Below are 20,793 nucleotides of genomic sequence, written 5' to 3' on the forward strand. Positions count from 1 at the left end.
CAAAATGAGCTCAGGCTTGCCAGGGACATAAAAAACAACAAAAAAGGCTTTTTTGCTTACGTTGGTAGAAAAAGGAAGAAAAAGGAGGCGATAGGGCCATTGCAAGGAGAAGATGGGGTGATGGCGACAGGGGACAGGGAAAAGGCAGAACTACTTAATGCCTTCTTTGCCTCGGTCTTCTCACAAAAAGAAAGCCATCTTCAACCTCAGCAACATGGAATGGACGAAGGATTGGGGGAAATCCAACCCCAAATAGGGAAACAAGTTGTCCAGGAACACCTGGCCACTCTAAACGAATTCAAGTCCCCAGGGCCAGACCAGCTACATCCAAGAGTACTGAAGGAACTAGCGGAAGTTATTTCAGAACCACTGGCAATTATCTTCGAGAGTTCTTGGAGAACGGGAGAAGTCCCAGCAGATTGGAGGAGGGCGAATGTGGTCCCTATCTTCAAGAAGGGAAAAAAGAACGACCCAAACAATTACCGTCCGGTCAGCCTCACATCAATACCAGGCAAAATTCTGGAAAAGATCATTAAGGAAGTGGTCTGCGAACACTTAGAAACAAATGCGGTCATTGCTAATAGTCAACACGGATTTACCAAAAACAAGTCATGCCAGACTAATCTGATCTCTTTTTTCGATAGAGTTACGAGTTGGGTCGATACAGGGAATGCCGTGGATGTAGCGTACCTGGATTTCAGTAAGGCCTTCGACAAAGTCCCCCACCTTCTGGCAAACAAACTAGTAAAATGTGGGCTAGACAAAACTACGGTTAGGTGGATCTGTAATTGGCTAAGCGAACGAACCCAAAGGGTGCTCACCAATGCGTCGTCTTCATCATGGAAAGAAGTGACAAGTGGAGTGCCGCAGGGCTCCGTCCTGGGCCCGGTTCTGTTCAACATCTTTATTAACGACTTAGACAAAGGGTTAGAAGGCACGATCATCAAGTTTGCAGACGACACAAAACTGGGAGGGATAGCTAACACTCCAGAAGACAGGAGCAGAATTCAAAACGATCTTGACAGACTAGAGAGATGGGCCGAAACTAACAAAATGAAGTTCAACAGGGACAAATGCAAGATACTTCACTTCGGCAGAAAAAATGGAAATCAAAGATACAGAATGGGGGACGCCTGGCTTAACAGCAGTGTGTGCGAAAAAGACCTTGGAGTCCTCGTGGACAACAAGTTAAACATGAGCCAACAATGTGATGCGGCTGCTAAAAAAGCCAATGGGATTCTGGCCTGCATCAATAGGGGAATAGCGTCTAGATCCAGGGAAGTTATGCTCCCCCTCTATTCTGCCTTGGTCAGACCACACCTGGAATACTGTGTCCAATTTTGGGCACCACAGTTGAAGGGAGATGTTGACAAGCTGGAAAGCGTCCAGAAGAGGGCGACTAAAATGATTAAGGGTCTGGAGAACAAGCCCTATGAGGAGCGGCTTAAAGAGCTGGGCATGTTTAGCCTGCAGAAGAGAAGGCTGAGAGGAGACATGATAGCCATGTACAAATACGTGAAGGGAAGTCATAGGGAGGAGGGAGCAAGCTTGTTTTCTGCTGCCCTGCAGACTAGGACAGGGAACAATGGCTTCAAACTACAGGAAAGGAGATTCCACTTGAACATCAGGAAGAACTTCCTCACTGTGAGAGCTGTTCGACAGTGGAACTCTCTCCCCGGGGCCGTGGTGGAGGCTCCTTCTTTGGAGGCTTTTAAGCAGAGGCTGGATGGCCATCTGTCGGGGGTGCTTTGAATGCGATTTCCTGCTTCTTAGCAGGGGGTTGGACTGGATGGCTCATGTGGTCTCTTCCAACTCTACTATTCTATGATTCTATGATTCTATGACCCTAGCAATGAGCTAAAGGGACCTCCATTTAGGGTTGAGACCCACGGTTTATAGAACCCTGATCTAGATTGTATTCTTAATCATTTAAAATATGAAAACTGATTATCTTTATTCTGGGCTAACATGTCTTGGGAGATTTGGGGGCAGGGGGTGATAGAGAACAACCCCAGGCAACCAGAAATCCTATCCAGTCAGCCCTCCAGCCCTTCTTGGACCTCAAGAAGGCAGGGGGTTGGACTGGATGGCCCATGAGGTCTCTTCCAACTCTACTATTCTATGATTCTATGATTCAATACCTACAGATAACCAACTCACACACATTTTAAGCATTTCTTCTTGGCTGTAATGACTAGAAATAGCTGGGTAGGACTATTTCACTTGATGGAGAAAAACCAATAAATGTTTCTGGTACGTAATTTAATGAATGCTTGCTTATTTTGTTTGTAATGCCATTTTTATATTATATCTGGGTATAAGGAAGATCTATAAAATGAGTTTACATTTGACTCAACAATGCTAAGTTCATTTGGAATAGTCTTTAGTGCCAGAACAGCATTCTCCCATTACATTCTTCTCTCCATAGTAATGAGTGCAGAACATGTTTTGTTAAAAGGAGCACGGGAAGACATAAGTAGCCCAGCTGGGCTTTGCCTGCCCCTCGCCCCCCCCCCCCCCCCCCACAAACACCCTCAGGACAGGAGCTGTGGGGCAGACAGCAGAAATGTAGAGAAACCTACTTTTCAAAAATTGGCACACTGTCTGCTGATGAGCCAGCAAGGGGCCAGAGTTATTCACAATCCCATCTGTAAAAAAAAGTGGGGGACACAACGTTAAACTTGTCGGGGCTATTTCTGCCCTCTTAACATACAGACAACCCAATGCCAACAGATTTGCAAGATGCTTATGGTCTTCTTTGTTTCCATAAGCTTCATTCATCTTACCCAGTGGTTTATGTACATGTGTTCCATCACTCACACATCGGCGAATATTCTCTTCTTGACCAATAAAGGAAAACGTCAATTTCAAAATATAATAAGCAAATTATGAAGTACTAGTCAAATTCTTCAGTAACAGTACCTAAAACTATGTTACTGTCTGTTGCTTTATATTATATTATCAAAGGACTATCACCTCACCCGCTTCATAGGAAATCTACTACAAAACAGGAGCTTTTTTTGTTGAATTCCAGGGCCAGAGAAGCAGATGGCAGAAACAGAAGAACGGCCTGCCTCAGGGAAGCGTGCTTGCTCCGTCAATGTTTAACATTTGCATAAGTAATCAGCCACTGCCAGAAGGGACAAAGAGTTTAATCTATGCTGACTATTGTGCCATCATTGCCCAAGCAGGGAGCTTTGAACTGGTTGAACAGAAGCTCTCCAAGTTTTAGGTGCTCTTACTGCCTATTACAGGGAAAACCAGCTGATTCCTAATCCGTCTAAAACACAGATGTGTGCTTTTCACCTTAAGGACAGACAAGCATCTCAAGTTCTGAGGATCACCTTTGGAAGGAATCCCACTGGAGCATTGCAGCACTCCAAAATACAGAAGACTGGGAGACCTGGAAGGCACTGAACAGACTGCAATCTGGCACCACAAGATGCAGAGCCAACCTTAAGAAATGGGGCCACAATGTGGAGTCCATGACATATGAGTGTGGAGAAGAGCAAACCACAGAACACCTATTACAATGCAGCCTGAGCCCTGCCACATGCACAAGGGAGGACCTTCTTATAGCAACACCAGAGGCACTCCAAGGGTTCAGCTACTGGTTAAAGGACATTTAGTATAATGCCAAGTTTTTAAACTTTGTGTTTTTAAATACATTACAACTGTACCCTCGGTTCGCTTCTGATACGATAAATAAATATATTATATTATACAGTGATACCTTCAGTTCAGAGTTTAATTGGTTCTGTGATTGAACTCTTAACTCAAATTGTTCTTGTCTCAAAGCAAATTTCCCATTGAAATTCTGTTAATCTATTCCGGGGGCCCAACCCCCCCCCCCCATTTTTATTACATGTTTTTAAATAAGAAAATGTACTTTATAAATAACAAATAATATATAAATGCACATTCACATGGAACAATAAAAAAGAAAGATCAAATTTTAAATGGGAAAAGTTCAAAGTTGTGGTAAGGAAGCAAAAAGCAGAAAGTGAAGAGGCAGAAGCATCATTTTCTTTATCCTGTACTCATTCCTGCCTCCCTCCTTCTCTTGCTCTCTCTCCCTCTCTTTCTTCATGAATCCAAACATATCAGGAATAAAAAACCACACAAAATCAACTAGCCCAAAGTTCCTCAAAGCGGACAAAAGCAAAGCAGACAGCAATTTTCCAAAGCGGATAAAAGCACAGGGCATAGAGGCATGAAGCACGGAGGGTGCTCCATTGAGTTAAGAACTAACGCTCCCTCTGGTGCTAGCTCTTAACTCAAAGTGAAATGCAGGCCAGTGACACTCTAAAGCTGGATGCTCTTAAGTCAAGATTCCACTGTATTATAGATCTGTTATTAACTGATTAGAAGTGACTTTTATGAGTCTAAGTGTTTATTTTTTGCAGTTCTCCATACTGAATTTGTTCTCAGATTTACCTTTTCCCCTGCTGTCTGGGGGATGTTATCTGCTCATCTCTTTTTTCACCTTATCCATCCTCCCACACATCTAGCAACCCTAAAAAAGCAGTTTAACATCACTGTCATACAGATAAATCATGGAAATTCCCCATATCCTACAGAAAATACATTTTCCTTGCTTTTTGGATCTACTTTTCTGGAATCCAATCATTTGCCCATCACCAAGAAATTCTACACTCAACTGACCCCATTCAAGCCATCTTGGCCCACTTCCTTACACAGGACAAAAAGAGAGCAGAACTGGCCTACTAAGATATACTCCCTTCATATTACCCTGAATTCTGGCAGCCCAAAAGAAATACCTTGCACAGAAATAAGATAGAAGTTCCCTTCTTGCCTGCCGCCAGCAAGAGCAATCACGTATTCAGTGTTATTCTTCGCAAAAAACACAGGGTTTAATTTCTTCACACAGACTTCGTTCAATATACGTGTCCACATCGCTAAAGGAAAAGCGGAAAAAGAAGAAAACACAATGCAATAGCTAAAAGCAGTATGGAGAAACACGACAGAATGCAATTGATTCAGGCTGCAATTACTCATGACAATTATTGTCTAAAAATTAACTATTTCTCCTTTGCAGTCCGAATTAAGCAAATCAGTGCCAGGCAAAAGTTTCAGTTTGTGTTATCTCTAATAACGGTTGATGAGTGCAAAATATGAAGAGTCAAAGGAAGAGAATCCTTTAAAATTATAACATTATTCTTTCAGGTAGGAAAAGACAAAATACAACCAAAAAAACCCTGCATATTGGTCAAACACGGGTTGTTATGGCCTGTGTTGTTGTTGCTTTTTTCAGGTTCACTTACCTGAACCTGGGCTTTTCATGTGTAGAATGGGGTAATGCCCCACAAAGTAATAGACCAGTTGGTTCTGCCGGATGAAGAGGGTGCTTTCTGTCGCAATAGTGTCAACAATGGAAGGCGAGAAAGCCGTCTTCTTGCAGGTGATGGAGTCAATCCTGCAGCTGTCGATGGCCACCTGGAGTAGAAAAGGAGGCAAGACACATCTTATATGAGGAGACGGAGGCAACTCCTAGTGGGCTGAAAGCAAAAGGGAAATTCCCATGTAAGGGTTTGCCATTTTTCTTGTTGGGTCTAAACTTAGATCGCTTCATTTCAGGGCTATTGTCATGATCCACAGCTCTGCCGGTATGCAGGCAGAGATGAAACAAGAACAATACCAAACTATTTTACTTTAAACACATACATAATTTCTAAACTGCTTTCAAGGTCTGAGTTCCAACAGCTTACCGCTACAAGATATAAAGCAAAGTTTCGTGAACTAGGAGCGTACTACAATGCTGGGTCAGTATTCAGCAGTATACAGAAATCAAAAGGTTCAGTCCAAGGGTCAAATGACAAGGTTTCACAGATGAATGTTCCAAGGAGCAAGAGCTGGGCTGTGGCACAGGCTGGTGAGCAGCCTGCTGCAATAAATCACTCTGACCATGAGGTCATGAGTTCGAGGCCAGCCCGTGGCCAATTAAAAAAAAAAAGCCCCTGCTTGTTGCTGACCTAGCAACCCTGTTAGATGTTTTAAAAGGTGCTTTTAGGATGTTTTTAAGATATTTTTAAATATGTTTTAAGATGTTTTTAAATTGTTGGTTTTCATCATCATCATCATCATCATCATTTAATTACTTATTAATCGCCCTCCATCCAGGATGCTCTAGGCGATTTACAAGATAAAATAGTAAAGGATAAAAATACAAACATACAAATATTGATAAAATTAACATAGATTAAAAGCTCTAGTAAAGAGCCAGGTCTTAAGTGCTAGGGTAAAAGGTCCTAACTCACGCATGGCTCTCATATAGGGCGGCAAGGCATTCCATAAGGCAGGGGAAGAAATAGAAAAAGCTCTGCGTCTGGTCCTTTCCAAGTGCACTTTTCTAGGACCCAGTATGTAAAGTAAGTTGCATTGGGATGGTCGTTGCGACCTCCGATGATGGGAGAAGGAGAGACGGTCCCTAAGGTAAAGTGGGCCCTGGCCGTAAAGAATTTTAAAAGTCAGAACTAGCATCTTATATAGACCACGGTAATCAGTTGGAAGCCAATGCAGATGCTGCAGCACTGGTGTTATATGGCATTTCATGGGTGTTCTTGTGAGTAGCCTGGCTGCCGCATTCTGAACAATACGGAGCTTTCGGGTCGTGGACATCGGAAGGCCAACATACAGGGCGTTGCAATAGTCCAGCCTAGACGTGACCGTGGCATGGATGACTGTTGCCAGAGCCTCATCAGATAGATAGGGTGCCAGCTGCCTCGCTTGTCGTAGGTGGAAAAAGGCCTGTTTGCTGGCAGCAGCGACCTGAGCTTCCATTGTCAGCTGCGAATCCAAAACGACACCCAGGCTCTTAATGGTAGGCGAAGGAGATAGGGCAGCACCATCGAAGGTGGGTAACAGATGGGTCAGACCAGTCGAGCGGCCATGCCAGAGAATCTCAGTCTTCGCCGGGTTCAGCTTCAGTCTACTAGCACGTAGCCAGTTCGACAGAGCCTCCAGACATAAGGTGAAATGGTCTGGTATTGACGTTGCTCCAGGCTCCAAGCGCAGAAGGAGTTGGGTGTCGTCCGCATATTGATAGCAGTCTAGGCCGAAACTCCGAACCAAACTAGCAAGGGGTCTAACGTAGATGTTGAAGAGAAGAGGGGAGAGAATTGCACCTTGGGGTACCCCACATAGGAGGGAAGATCTGTCAGAGACTTGATCCATATACTCCATGCATTGGCTCCGGTTTCGCAGAAATGAGTTGAACCAATTGAGGGCCTGACCGCGAACTCCGGACATGGCGAGACGGTGAATCATTCGATTGTAGTCAACGGTGTCAAACGCTGCGGTAAGGTCGAGAAGTACCAGTAGCGCTGATCCGCTGCTATCAGACTGGCGATGAAGTTCATCTGTGATGGCAACCAGGACTGTCTCCGTCCCATGGCCAGGGCGGAAGCCTGACTGGAAAGGGTCCAGGCCGGCTGTATCATCCAAAAATTGTTGCAATTGTCCCAGCACAGCCCGCTCTATCATCTTACCTAAGAGTGGAAGGTTGGAGACAGGACGATAGTTGGCAAGGGTCATGGGATCCAAGCTAGGCTTCTTTAGCAAGGGACGAACCCTTGCCTTTTAGGTTGTCTGGGAAGACCCCCTGTTCAAGAGAGCCATTGATTATATTACTCAAGGGATCGAGTAGACCTTCCAGGCAGCTCTTCACCAACCAAGAGGATTTTAGCTGGTTCTTGTAAGCCGCCCTGAGCCCTAGGGGAGTGGTGGCATATAAGTTTGAAAAGTAAATAAATAAATAAATAAATAAATAAAACCCGAAAGATAGATGCATCTATCAAGTAGGAAATAAGGTACCACTTATAAAGTGGGGAGGCAAATTTAACTAATTTACGATGTTGGAATGAGGAAGTGCCGTCACAGTGGATGATGAAGCAGCTGCTCCCCCCTGTGGACAGAATTGAACATCCCCTCAAGAGAAGGTTAAATTGCCTCTGCGTCTGTCTCTGTTCTATGTGTATATGGGCATTGAATATTTGCCCTATATGTATATAATGTGATCCGCCCTGAGTCCCCTTCGGGGTGAGAAGGGCGGAATATAAATACTGTAAATAAAATAAATATATAAATAGTCATAGTTCCACAGTCAAGTCACAGAAGCCAAAGTACAAGGGTAATCCAAAAGCCATAGTCAAGAGTCAGTCCAGGGATTCACAGTTCACCAAGGTTCACTACAGGATACAATAGCAATGAAGTTCATCAACACATCAACCATTCCCCAAGCTTGTTGGAAATAGCAGCCTCCCAAGCCTTGCACTATTTGTTTATTAATGTATATACAGTAGAGTCTCACTTATCCAACCTTCACTTATCCAACATTCTGTATTATCCAACGCAATCTGCCTTTTAGTAGTCAGTGTTTTGTAGTCAATGTTTTCAATACATTGCAATGTTTTGGTGCTAAATTCGTAAATACAGTAATTACTACATAATGTTACTGTGTATTGAACTGCTTTTTCTGTTAATTTGTTGTAAAACATGATGTTTTGGTGCTTAATTTGATCTCTGAGTGCATATTTTGAACTAAGAGGTTTTAAGAGGTTTTTGAACTAAGAGGTCTAAGGCTCTTCCCATGACCTTGTAGCACCTTAACTTCCTTCTTGTTTACAAGTTCCACTCAGTGCACTTTGCCCAGCTCATTTTATGTTTTTTTTGCTGTGTTTCTCAAGTGTTTTATTATGATTGTGATTTTTAATGCCTTTTAAATTTATTTGTGTGCTTTTGTATTTGATATTATTGTATGTTGGTTTTATATCTGTAAGCCGCCCCGAGTCCCTCTGGGGAGATGGTGGCGGGGTACAAAAATAAAATTATTATTATTATTATTATTATTATTATTATTATTATTATTATTTAAGGGAGTGTATATGTTTTGGGTAACCACAACTGCAATTTATAAAGAAACAACCATCCTTTGCTAACCAAATATATTTTTATTGTGGCATGTCTTTGTCCTTGGCTGTTCAAAGACATGGTTCTTCAGTTTAATAGCTGAGTTACCTGTGTGCCATTACATCAATGCTTGTGAATATCATTTGTTCAAAGAGTTGAAATCTAACAAGGTCATACTTTTATTCACTAATGGTTTTCAAAAGGTGATCTCCACTTGTTCATAGAGATTCATATTTGCAAAATGGCTATGACATCATTTTTTCCTTTTCAATAAGGTTATGATTGCCATTTATTTCCAAAAGGTTATTGCCCCAGAGTAATTCCCAAAACATTACGTCAACCACCATCAACTGTGTGTCATGATAACTATCTCAGGCCCTAAGATTTGAGGGGCAAAACCTGGGGTTTCAGGGCTTGTACTATTACAGGGGTCAGGCACTGGCGGTGGCAGCAGTTCTGGGCAGCAGAGGTGTTGGGGGTAATTTTCAAAAATTAAAACACATTTAAAATATATAAAGCAGTAACAATAGCAGGAGCAGCAGTTAAGCGGATAAGACCAGTCTAATGCTAGCAGCAGAGCGAATGAGCTTAAGCAATTCAGCAGCAGAGTCGAACTAAAAAGTTATAAACTACATACCTAAATACCTAAAGGGGAAAGCTAATAAGGCCCATCTATCTATCTATCTATCTATCTATCTATCTATCTATCTATCTATCTATCTAGGCACAGATCTTGTATCTTTTCATGTTCCCAGGAGAAGAACAAAAGAAGAACAAAATGGATCAGAGACTTGTCCCTTGTCCCCGAGATGTATCAGTCTAACAAGCAAGGTGATAGGAGGAGAGAACAGAGTGACAGGCAGACAGAGAGGCCAATGTGGGAAAGCTTTTCTCTGCCAACTAACTCATCCACTTATCTATATCCTTGATCAAGACTAAAAGCTTGTGCAGGATGTGGTTGAGTTCCAACAAGGTTTGCCCCTCAGATTTCCTTCCATACAGAGACCTTAGAGCTCTAGAGATTTGCCAAGGGGCCTCTCTACCTCCAAACCTGGAAGGTATGTTTTGCATAGTCAGCTGTGGCCAAACCAATGGGTTGAATTTTTGATTGCTACTGCCACTACCATCAGATTTGAATGAGAAGGAAACCGGGGAGGCTGGCCGCCATGATTTTCCTGAGTCCTGCATCCCACCCAACTCACCCCCATCATCTCTCACCTCTATTAGAAAGTAATCTTCAAACCCTGTGTCTGAGAAGAGGACAACCTTGTTTCTGGAGATGTCACCAAGGATGAGCACAGGGGCTCGTTCGTGAGTGTACCACAAGGGACGCGACGGATGTGACAGGGACATGAAGTTCCTCAAAACATTCAGCTATTTGGACGCAAAGAGGCCAGAGAAGAGAACATCAGGACACAATTAACATTTCTCTTGCATAATGAAGCTACAGAGACCCAAATAATACATTCTACAGGATCTATGGTAAAATTTTGCATCGTCTGTGCCCCATTTGGCTGCAGACTATGGTGATATATTGTAATGCTGCTCCACGAAGGGAGGGAGGCAGGCAGGCAGGCAGGCAGTCCCAAACTTATACTGAATTTTTCTCTGTGCTGTCTCCATACCATGTTTGCCCCTGTAAGCCCTTTTTATACGTGTGGCACAACCATACGGCAAAGTTTTCCCTGGACTGAAGTACTTGAGGCTGCTGATCATGGCTTCCATGCCAAAACAAAGAAGCACTGTATGCCCTTTACCATTTTTAACCTATCTTTTAATAAATGTTTAAATATTTTTCATTCCACATATTTATTTTTCAAAATATTTTTAAAACATATTTAATTACCGTTTTTGTATGTTGAGCTGTAAGGGAAAGGGCAATATTGGGGAAAATACCAATGAGGGTGATTTTAGTAATGATGATAACAGAAACAATAACAACTCAGATGCCTCTGTGAATGCTGAACCCTCATCAACCAAAGGGATTTACCTTTCTCCCAATCCTGAACCTAATTCTTTTTCTACTTGCTCTCATATATCCATTTACATTGATAGAAAACCTAGAAATAAGAAAATATTATGAATTTTAAAAATCACAGGAATCAGAACCTTTTATGCTGTTATGTTAGAAAAAACCACCAATCCTTCAAGTGTTGTTGGATTGTAATTCACAATACTGCTCACTGTAGGCTGCGCAGGTTAAGTCTGAAGTCTAACAACATGTGAACAACAGCACGATTCTAACCCATTGTAAAAGAAGTCTCCATTCTAAGAGACATGATTCAAAAGGAAGAGAGAAACCAGCTAATTTAATCATGTTCATATCTATGTGTATAATAATGTCAATATATACATGTAGGCATGTATGTAGTATATATGTAGGTATGTATCAACCTATGTTTGTATTTTCCAAGATGGCCCTATCTACAGAACCCTGTGACTCCCGTCAATGACAGAGTATGATGGGAGATGTAGTTAACACACATCCTGCAAGCACTGTGAAGCCACCAAAGATGGATGTGGACCAACCTGGCACACATACCCGTTGTGCCCAAGCTTGGGAATCATGTTTTCCAAGAGATTAGAACACCCAAAATTGTGTTCAATCAAGCTATATGTTCAATGTTTCATCACAAACCAAAGCATTTCTCTCACCTCTTATCGTCCACAGGGAAGCCAAGGTGATTGCTTCCCACCATCACATCCATGACTACACTGCCATTCATGAAGGGCATCGGCGTGCACCAGCACATCCTGCAAACCTCTTCACTTCTGCAACCTTTTGGAGACACGGCATATTCAGAAAACAAAAACACAAGTGCATTACAACTGATCAAATAATATTAATTAGTATTAATAATTCGGGTGGGTGGGTAACTTTGCGGATTTATTTGCAAAGCCATTGCCACATGCCAAGGGCATTCACTATCTGGAACTGGCATACATTTCATTGAGTATTTAGGGGGAAAACACATTTCACAAGCAATCACTTGTGGTCGAGTATGATTGTCTTCCAAGAGCAGAGTCTTGGCAGTGATTCCGTAAGTGACTGTGGAAGTCTATTCTGGATCTACAGTAAGGACATAGATTTCCAGATGGAAGGTGATCACAGCAAGGGTTTGCTTGATGTGTCTTCCTCTTGGCTGGTTTCTCCCTTTCACCCTCTATTCAGGCCTCTTAAAAATCCGTAGCACCGACTTCCGAGAGCGGCAGCATGGCGGCTGGTTGAGTGTCTCGAGAGCGCTCAGACACAAGCCTCCCAAAAACGTCCTGGTTGAGCGTGCAAGCTCACCTCCCTAGAGCAGATTGAGGCTCGAAAGTCTGTCAAACCCGTTAGGACCCCTAATAAAACTCCCCAAGAACCAGATCTCCCTCAAGGAGGCTGGTCAAGGGAGCCGGACGAGGGGCAACGGGCTGCGGGATGCGAGGAGGCAAGCTCGGGCAATGAATCGACCCCTTTCCTGATTACAGCAGCCTAGCCGCTCTTTTCCAAGAGATGAAGAAACTAAAATAAGAGAAATGTAAGTACTTACGAAAGAAATTGTTGTAAGGTGCATGGATTTAAGGGGAAAGGAAAGGTACTGGAAGAAACGGAGGCATTCTCAATATAAGAGGGTGGTGGTGGGAGAGAGTGCTTCTCGCTGCCTATCCTAACACTCTCTGGCTTTTAAAGAATTAAAGACTGATTGTTAAGTCAGTCAAGATTTGGGATCTGAAACTAATTAATCAGGACAGTATTGAGAGAAATTGGAGCTGAAAATTGGAAAAACTGGAACTAGGCAGAAGCGGTATAGAAAACTGAAGCCCTCAAAGATAAGAAAATTGTACATCGATCTTGAAGAGGAATTTGTTTTGTCTAGCTAAGTACCACGTGACTCCAGGGAAGTGCCTGGTTGGGCTTGACCGGAAGTGAGTTGGAGGGAATAAAGCAAACACCCCGGGCAGGAATAGAAAGAAAGAACACCAACTATAGACACTTAAGAGCAGCCTAGAGAACTGAAAGAGACAGAAAACAGGGAGAAAGAGGACCAAAACAGACGGGAGAAATCAGCCGGCCTGGGTAGAAGAGGGAGAGGAGATGGTACTTCGTGACAGTATTGACTGTAATGCAACAAAACGCCCGCAAATAAACACAAGGGTCAAGGCCGAGAGGGGAAATCACCGAGCTGAGGATGAATAAGGTAACACAAGGACGACAAGAAGACGCCCCCAAATAATAAGACAAGGACGAGAAGCAGACGAAATGACGGACCAGAACGAGAAGCATACGAGGGTCGAGAAAGCAGAAAGAAGATGGACTCAGTTTACAAGGTATAAGGACACAAAGAGACCATAAAGAAAGGCTTGAATAAGGAACAGAAGAAGGGAAGAGTAAGAAAGAACACCCCCCCACCCCCACACCGGCTAGAGAGCTTATAAAACCTCTTAGGTCCCCAATAGATATTGATATAAAAAGAAAGGTTCATCTATTAATTAAAGTCTACTGGATATTGAGGGCTGGAATAAATTAAAGACAGAGCAATATTCTATAGCATATTGATAGTAGAACAAACAAAGGGGGATGAAATATCCGTCTGATGATTAAATACCTGTCTGTTGATTAACTGAGAAATTAACTGGTGGGGACAAACTGATTCAGAGGAGCAACTTAAATACTGAATTGCTTTTACGTTTTTATGTCTAGTATATGGCCTTCTACTGAATTGTTTATTTGATTAACTACTTGAACTGTATGACTGCATAATCAACTAAAGACCCATTGATAAGTTAAGAATTATTAATTAAGTAATAGACTTGATATATATAACCTATTAGTGGAACATTAATCAACTAACCCTTATTTAAGTGATCAAGCAACTAATCAACTCCGACCTTTCTTGATCAACCCCAACTATTATATTGGAGTCAAATAAATAATCACAAGGCATTATAAGGGCAAGGAAAAACTGGAAATGCATTCATCAAAAACAAGAATGGAGAAAGAAGACAAAAAACCACTCGGGAGGAAAAACTCCTTAACAGAGGAACCCAACTAAAAAGATATTATGCGGGAACTGCAGAAAATAGCTGAAAATCAGAAGATACTACAATAACAGATGGCAAGCATGAAAAAGGACCTCTCAGAAGACCTTACTGATATGGAAAAAGAAATGAACCCAACTAAAAAGATATTATGCGGGAACTGCAGAAAATAGCTGAAAATCAGAAGATACTACAATAACAGATGGCAAGCATGAAAAAGGACCTCTCAGAAGACCTTACTGATATGGAAAAAGAAATGAACGAACTTCAGATGAGCATCAAGGAGATCAAAGAAGATAAACAAAAAATGGAAAAGAATCAAGATAAATTTGAAAGAAAACTGGAATTATTAGAAATGAGAAATGCAAGATTAGAAGCAAGACAGGAGAAAATTGAACACAAAGAATTAGAACTCCAAATAAGAATAAGGAATATACCAGAAGAACCCAAAGAAAATTTAAAAATGATTGAAACCCAAATCTTAGCAGACTTAATTCAGACGACAAATGAAGAGATGGAGGAGAATATTGACAAAACCTTTAGAATTACAACTAACTTCTCAAAAAAATCATGTAGCAAGAGACACTATAGTCCAATTTTCTAAAAGAAAATGTAGAGATGAGAAGAGAAGTAGCAGTAAAAACACTATCAGATACAAAGGGAAAAAATAGTAATATTGAAAGAGTTCCCAATGAGTACCTTACAGAAAAGGAAAAAATACCAATTCCTCACTGAAGAGTTAAAAAGACAGATTCGCTTTAGGTGGGAAAGAAAAGAAGGTTTCATGATGACTTATAAACAAGAAAGATACTAGATCACTTCCGAAGAAAAGGCAAAAGAATTCTACAAAAAACTAATGAGAGAGGGTGAGGTACTGGTACAGACAGAGCAAGAGATCAAAAGAGAGAGGAAAAAAAGGGCAAGAACAAAATCTCCTGAAAAAGCAGAAATTATGACCAAATTACCACCCCCAGAAATGGGGACAATGGATGAAGAATATGAAAACCAGAGCTAAACTATGGAACTGAAATGTTATTCAAATAATATTAATGGACTAAATTCCCCTAATAAAAGGAAAAGACTATTTAACTATTTAAAGAAGTGCAAATTTGATGTTGTGGCCCTTCAAGAGTCATATATTGCACAAAGACATACAATGCATTTAACTAACAAATGTATTGGTGAAGTCTTTTTCTCCTTGGTTATGGAAAAAAAGGTGTAATAATGTATATAAATTCAAAATTGAAACCTGGGAGGGATAGCTAACACTCCAGAAGAAAGGAGCAGAATTCAAAATGATCTTGACAGACTAGAGAGATGGGCCGAAACTAACAAAATGAAGTTCAACAGGGACAAATGCAAGATACTTCACTTCGGCAGAAAAAATGGAAATCAAAGATACAGAATGGGGGACGCCTGGCTTGACAGCAGTGTGTGCGAAAAAGACCTTGGAGTCGTCGTGGACAACAAGTTAAACATGAGCCAACAATGTGATGCGGCAGCTAAAAGAGCCAATGGGATTCTGGCCTGCATCAATAGGGGTATAGCGTCTAGATCAGGGGTCCCCAAACTAAGACCCGGGGGCCGGATGCGGCCCTCCAAGGTCATTTACCTGGTCCCCACCCTTATTTATAATATAAATTTTTTATATCAGTTTTAATAATATAATATATTGTATATACTTATGATATTGATAATAATATTATCATTTTATACAATATAATACTAATTATAATACCATATAATAATATTTCTTATATGTTATATATTACATATAATATTACAGTATAGTGGTATAGTTCAATATAGTAATATATAATGCTAATATTGTGTTATGCTAATAATATAATGTCAGAACCCTGCTACTAGAGCCTGGATGTGGCTCTGAGTTTCAGGGTCACTGACATTGATAAGACACCTGCGTCTCAGGACTCGGAGAAGAAACGGCTGCTGGACTTGGCGGGGAGTCTCTTTTGCTGAGCGGGAAGAGACTTTTCAAATGAGGGGGAGGGTATATAAAGGATGGTTGGCCGGAGCCTCCCATTCTTGGCTTTTCTGATGTTTATGTTTCCTGCAGTAAAGTTTCTGGTGATATCCCAGAGAGTCTCGTGTGTTCATTCAGGAGCGGCTGTAGTGAGCTGACACTAAGCCAAGAATTACGGACACCATCCCGCTGTAGCGGTGAGGTGCAACATGCAAGTGGAGGATGAAGAGCTCTTGGGCGCAGGAGGAGGAAGGTCGGGAAGGGCCACTCCCGAGCCGGACGCTGAGTTCCACCAGCTGGCAGCCCTGGTGTCATCCACCGCTTATGCCCAGCCGAATGGGGTAACCCAGAGGCGTGGAGTGGTGCAGGGAGACAGCACCGGAGGAGAGGAAGATTTACCTTCCCCAGCCCCACAAAGGATGGTGTTTCTGGAGGAGAGGATGTCGGCGATGGAGACCACCCTGGCAGTAATGTCGAGGGCGATGGAGCGCCTGGCGTTTTTGGCGGAGCCAGAGAGAGGAAGGGAACTTCGGGCTGGCTCAATGTGGGACATGAGCGTGGGAAGCAGCCAGGGCTTTGCAGACCTCCCAGAACCGAAGGGAAGGGGAATGCGAAAGGAGCCCGGCGCCCGACCCAAGACCCAAACAAGCCTGACGCGGGTGGAGGAGAGTGACGACGAAGGGGAAAAGCCTCCGAGAATCCCGGCTACGCTCCCAGCTGAGACCCTAGTGCCCCTGGCGAATGCCGGGCGTGGCACAGGGCCAAGAGAAACAGCAGCGGGGCCCACTGGTCCGCAAGGGGGCTTGCGACGGGCGGAGGATTGGGGATTGCCACCACAGGGACTCCTACCGAGACGAGAGGAACTAAGGATCGAGTTTGGGGGAGAGTCCTCTGAACTGGATTTTTTCCTTACCACGGTGAGGGGCTATATGGAGGACAATGCTCACACTTTTAGAACGGAATCCAGCCGGATCCGGGCCATTGGTGCAGTGTTGAAGAGGGGAGCGGCTAGCTGGTACGTTCAGCTGCACGCGCCGCGCGACCCATGTCTGGGGTCAGTCCGACGCTTTATGGGGGCCCTGGAGACCCGTTTCCGAGATCCATTGGAGCAGATCCGGGTGAGGGAGAAGTTGAAGACCGTCTCCCAGGGGCAGAGGTCGGTATGGTCTGCAGTGACAAAGATGGAACTCTTCAAAGAGGGGCTCAGGCGGGAGATCCTCTCCTGGGCTGTGCATCCTGATGAGCCTGACACACTGCACGGATGGATTCAGCTGGCGGGGCGCGTCGAGACATCGCTGGCCCAGGCGAGGAGGCACCGAGGAGGGCTACAGCAACGGCCGCAGATGAAAGAGGGGAGCCGGAAGGAGGGATCAACCCCAATCGGGAGGAGAGCGGAGCCGAGAGGGAACGTGAGCGCCAGCAGGAGTGGCTGCTTCGTGTGCGGCCGGTTGGGCCACAGGGCTGCCGAGTGCTGGCAGAGAAAAGGGGAAGGCGGAGGCCCGCCCAAACCAAGAGCCGTGGCAGGAAAACGCGCCGAGGAAGAACCACCGATGAGGCACCATTCGGGGGGGTTGGTAAGTCAGGACAAAGCTATGATAGTGGTCCCCATTCAGCTTGAAAATGGCAGCAAACAAGCAACATGCAAAGCGTTTGTGGATTGTGGATGTTCCAGGAACATCATTTCCCCTGAATTAGCCGGGGGATTGGGATGCGAAAGAACGAGCCTAGAATCCCCAATAGCATTTTCGCAGTTGGACGGATCCACAGCATCAGGATCGTTAGCTAGGCACAGTGCCGAAGATGTAAAGTGTAAGATAGGGAGTTGGGAAGGAAAGGTGTCATTTGTGATATCACAAATAGCCAACTATAATGTTATACTACGCATGCCGTGGCTGGGGCAGGCCAACCCGCAAATCAACTGGGAGGATAAGAGCATGATTTTCGGGATGAGTTTGGAAGAAGGGAGCCAGGAAGTCGAGAGGGAGCTGGGAAAAAGGGGGGAGGAAGACTCTATCAGAATAGCAGAACTGGCAGATATATTACCCCCAGAGTATCGTGATTTTGTGGACGTGTTTGACGAGAAGGAAGCAGACAATTTCCCACCGAAGCGGAGGGTTGAAGTGAAAATAGAGCTAGTCCCAGGAGCAGCGCTTCCCAAGGCAAAGATATACCCGATGTCGGCTAGGGAAAAGGAGGAACTGAGAAAGTACATTGATAAAAACCTAGCGAGGGGTTTCATAGAACCTTCGAATTCCCCTTTAGGGGCACCTGTGTTGTTTAGGCGGAAAAAGGACCAAACGCTGAGGCTCTGCATTGACTACAGAGGCCTGAATGCAATCAGTACTGTAAATAAATACCCTCTACCCTTAGTGAAGGACTTGATCGCCCAGTTATCGGAGGGACAGATATTCACTAAATTGGATTTAATTGAGGCTTACCATAAATTGCAGATCAACCCAGAGGACAGGTGGAAGACGGCCTTCTCCTGCGCCTTCGGATTATTCAATTATTGTGTGCTCCCATTCGGTTTATGCGGGGGAGGGGCCGCATTCATTCAATTAATCAACGAAGTGTTGCATCCATTATTGTACAAGGGAGTTTTTATTTTTTTAGATGATATATTGATAATGTCTCGGACCAAGGAGCAACACGTAGAACTAGTCAGGGAAGTCCTACAAAAGTTGAGGGAAGCGAAACTGTATGCGAAACTTGCCAAGTGCGAGTTCAATAAAGACCAGATAGACTTTCTGGGGTATAGGATTTCCTCCCAGGGAGTGGCGATGGACCCTGCCAAGGTGGAAGACGTAAGGGGGTGGGAAGCCCCCAGAACACGGAAGCAGCTGCAATCCTTCCTGGGGTTCGCAAACTTCTATAGAACATTTATCAAGGACTTTGCGCGCCTCACTTTGCCATTACCTGATTTGTTAAAGACTAAAGGCAGGGGAGAAACAGCCAAAGTGAAGGCCCCTGGGGCCAAACTGACCTGGACAATAGAATGCCAGGAAGCTTTCGAAGCCCTAAAAAAACGTTTTACTGAGGAGCCTGTCCTACAGCACCCTGATATGTCTAAGATCTTTGTAATACATTGCGATGCGTCAGACCGGGCATATGGGGCAGTCCTGCTGCAGAAAGACGAGGGGGGGAACCTGAAGCCATGTGGCTATCTGTCGAAAAAGTTTAGCGATACAGAAAAAAACTGGCCGATTTGGGAGAGGGAAGCCTTAGCGATTCTGAAAGCACTAGAGTGCTGGAGACACTTTCTGGAAGGGAGTGGAATACCGTTTGAGGTGTGGTCTGATCATAAAAATTTACAATATCTGAGATCCCCTTGCAAACTATCAGCGAAGCAGATTAGATGGGCCCAATATTTCAGCCGTTTTGATTTCAGACTCAAGTTCTTCCAGGGGAAACACAACATACTCGCTGACGCTCTCTCTCGGATGCCTCAGCACGGGGGAGGAATTCAGGAATCTGAGGGGAGCCTTTTCCTAGATAAGCAATGGGGCCTGGCAGTACTGACTCGAGCACAAGCGGCCAAAGAAAACAAACGTACTGCCATTTCCACGGGGGGAGGAGAAATATGGGAGGAAGAGTTGAAGCGAGCATATGGAATGGACGAATGGTTACAAACAAACAAAGAACAGGGAGAACTGTGTGGGGATTTGGTGTTTGTTAATAAGAAATTGTATATTCCTGAATGTTTGAGACAAGAAATGTTAAGGAAATGCCACGATAACAAGGGTGCAGGTCATCTAGGCCCTACCAGGACTATTAAACTGTTGGCCAAACAATGCTGGTGGCCCAGAATGAGGAAAGACGCCAGGGGGTACGTCACGCAGTGTGAATTATGTGCAGAGGGCAAAACACCACCTGGGAAGCCCCAGGGGCTATTGCAGAAGGTGGTGGAGCCCATGAGGCCATGGGAATGCGTGGCAATGGATTTTGTAGGCGAACTACCCCCCAGCAGAGGCCACAGACACATTTGGACAATATTGGACCTATTCTCAAAACAGGCGCACTTTGTGGCCCTGCCAAAACTCCCCTCGGCTGAAAAGCTTGCGGATTTGTATGTAAAGCATGTATATCACCTACATGGGTGCCCCGACAAAATAATTAGCGACCGGGGAGTCCAATTCACTGCAAAATTTTGGGGGAAATTCTTACAGCTGTTAGGAGCAGAAAGGAACCTGAGCTCGGCCTTTCATCCCGCGACCAACGGGGGGGGGGGGGGGGGGTCGAACGTACCCAACAAACACTGTGCCAATTCTTGAGGATGTACACCAATTATAGACAGGACGATTGGTCAGACCTTCTGCCGTTTGCTGAGATGGCATTTAACGGGGCCGTACATTCGGCCACAGGTCGTGCCCCATTCGAAATAGTATACGGACAGGAGGTGGCACCTTTCCCCAGGCTACCCGAGTGGAAGGAAGGAGAGGGCCAGACCGACAAGGAATGGCCGGCTAAAATTAAGCAAGGGTGGCAGAACGTGGTGGAGGCATTGCGGGAAACGCAAAAGAAGTACAAGCTCTTTGCAGATCGTAGGCGCCGAGAGGGGGACAAATTGGGCGAAGGAGATCTGGTTTGGCTGAGCACAAAAAACCTGAAATTGGGGTTCCCATCTAAGAAATTGGCTCCACGCTATATAGGGCCGTTCAGGGTGGCGAAAAGAATAAACGAAGTGACCTATCAGCTGAGGCTACCCAAGGACCTAGGAAAGGTACACCCGGTATTCCATTGCAGCCTGTTAAAAAAGTATAAAGGAACTCTGGACAGCGGAGAACAATAGTTGTGTTAAATCTTTTCCTTCCAGGACGAAGGGGAGGAGGACGCCATGTCAGAACCCTGCTACTAGAGCC

At 44.1% G+C, this 20,793-nt stretch overlaps 1 protein-coding gene and 1 long non-coding RNA gene across 12 annotated transcripts in view; one reads left to right on the forward strand and one right to left on the reverse strand.

Annotated features, from left to right (window-relative positions):
- The window catches only part of LOC100557052 (cation channel sperm-associated auxiliary subunit gamma), a 63,318-nt gene that overhangs the window by 35,476 nt on the left and 7,049 nt on the right, over positions 1-20,793 (reverse strand). For all 10 annotated transcript variants that reach the window (XR_010000824.1, XR_010000826.1, XR_010000827.1 and 7 more), the window contains exons 4-9: positions 11,584-11,707; positions 10,919-10,988; positions 10,147-10,302; positions 5,286-5,457; positions 4,782-4,919; positions 2,583-2,648 (exon numbers count right to left, since the gene is read on the reverse strand). Coding sequence is in view for 4 of the 10 variants with exons in the window: in XM_062962785.1 (XP_062818855.1) it covers positions 2,583-2,648; positions 4,782-4,919; positions 5,286-5,457; positions 10,147-10,302; positions 10,919-10,988; positions 11,584-11,707 (726 nt within the window). In the remaining 6 variants the exon portion in view is untranslated. The remainder of the gene's footprint in view (positions 1-2,582; positions 2,649-4,781; positions 4,920-5,285; positions 5,458-10,146; positions 10,303-10,918; positions 10,989-11,583; positions 11,708-20,793) is intronic.
- LOC134293857 (uncharacterized) overlaps positions 1-20,793 on the forward strand; it is a 31,700-nt gene that overhangs the window by 2,842 nt on the left and 8,065 nt on the right. The window contains exons 3-4 of one of the 2 annotated variants that reach the window (XR_010000833.1): positions 9,684-10,410; positions 11,600-13,239. This is a non-coding gene — a long non-coding RNA (uncharacterized LOC134293857). Of the gene's footprint in view, positions 1-9,683; positions 13,240-20,793 lie in introns of both variants that reach the window. The other variant, XR_010000832.1, reaches the window with a different exon arrangement.

Source organism: Anolis carolinensis, unplaced genomic scaffold (assembly GCF_035594765.1).
Source record: "Anolis carolinensis isolate JA03-04 unplaced genomic scaffold, rAnoCar3.1.pri scaffold_10, whole genome shotgun sequence".
NCBI classification, from domain to species: Eukaryota; Metazoa; Chordata; class Lepidosauria; order Squamata; family Dactyloidae; genus Anolis; species Anolis carolinensis.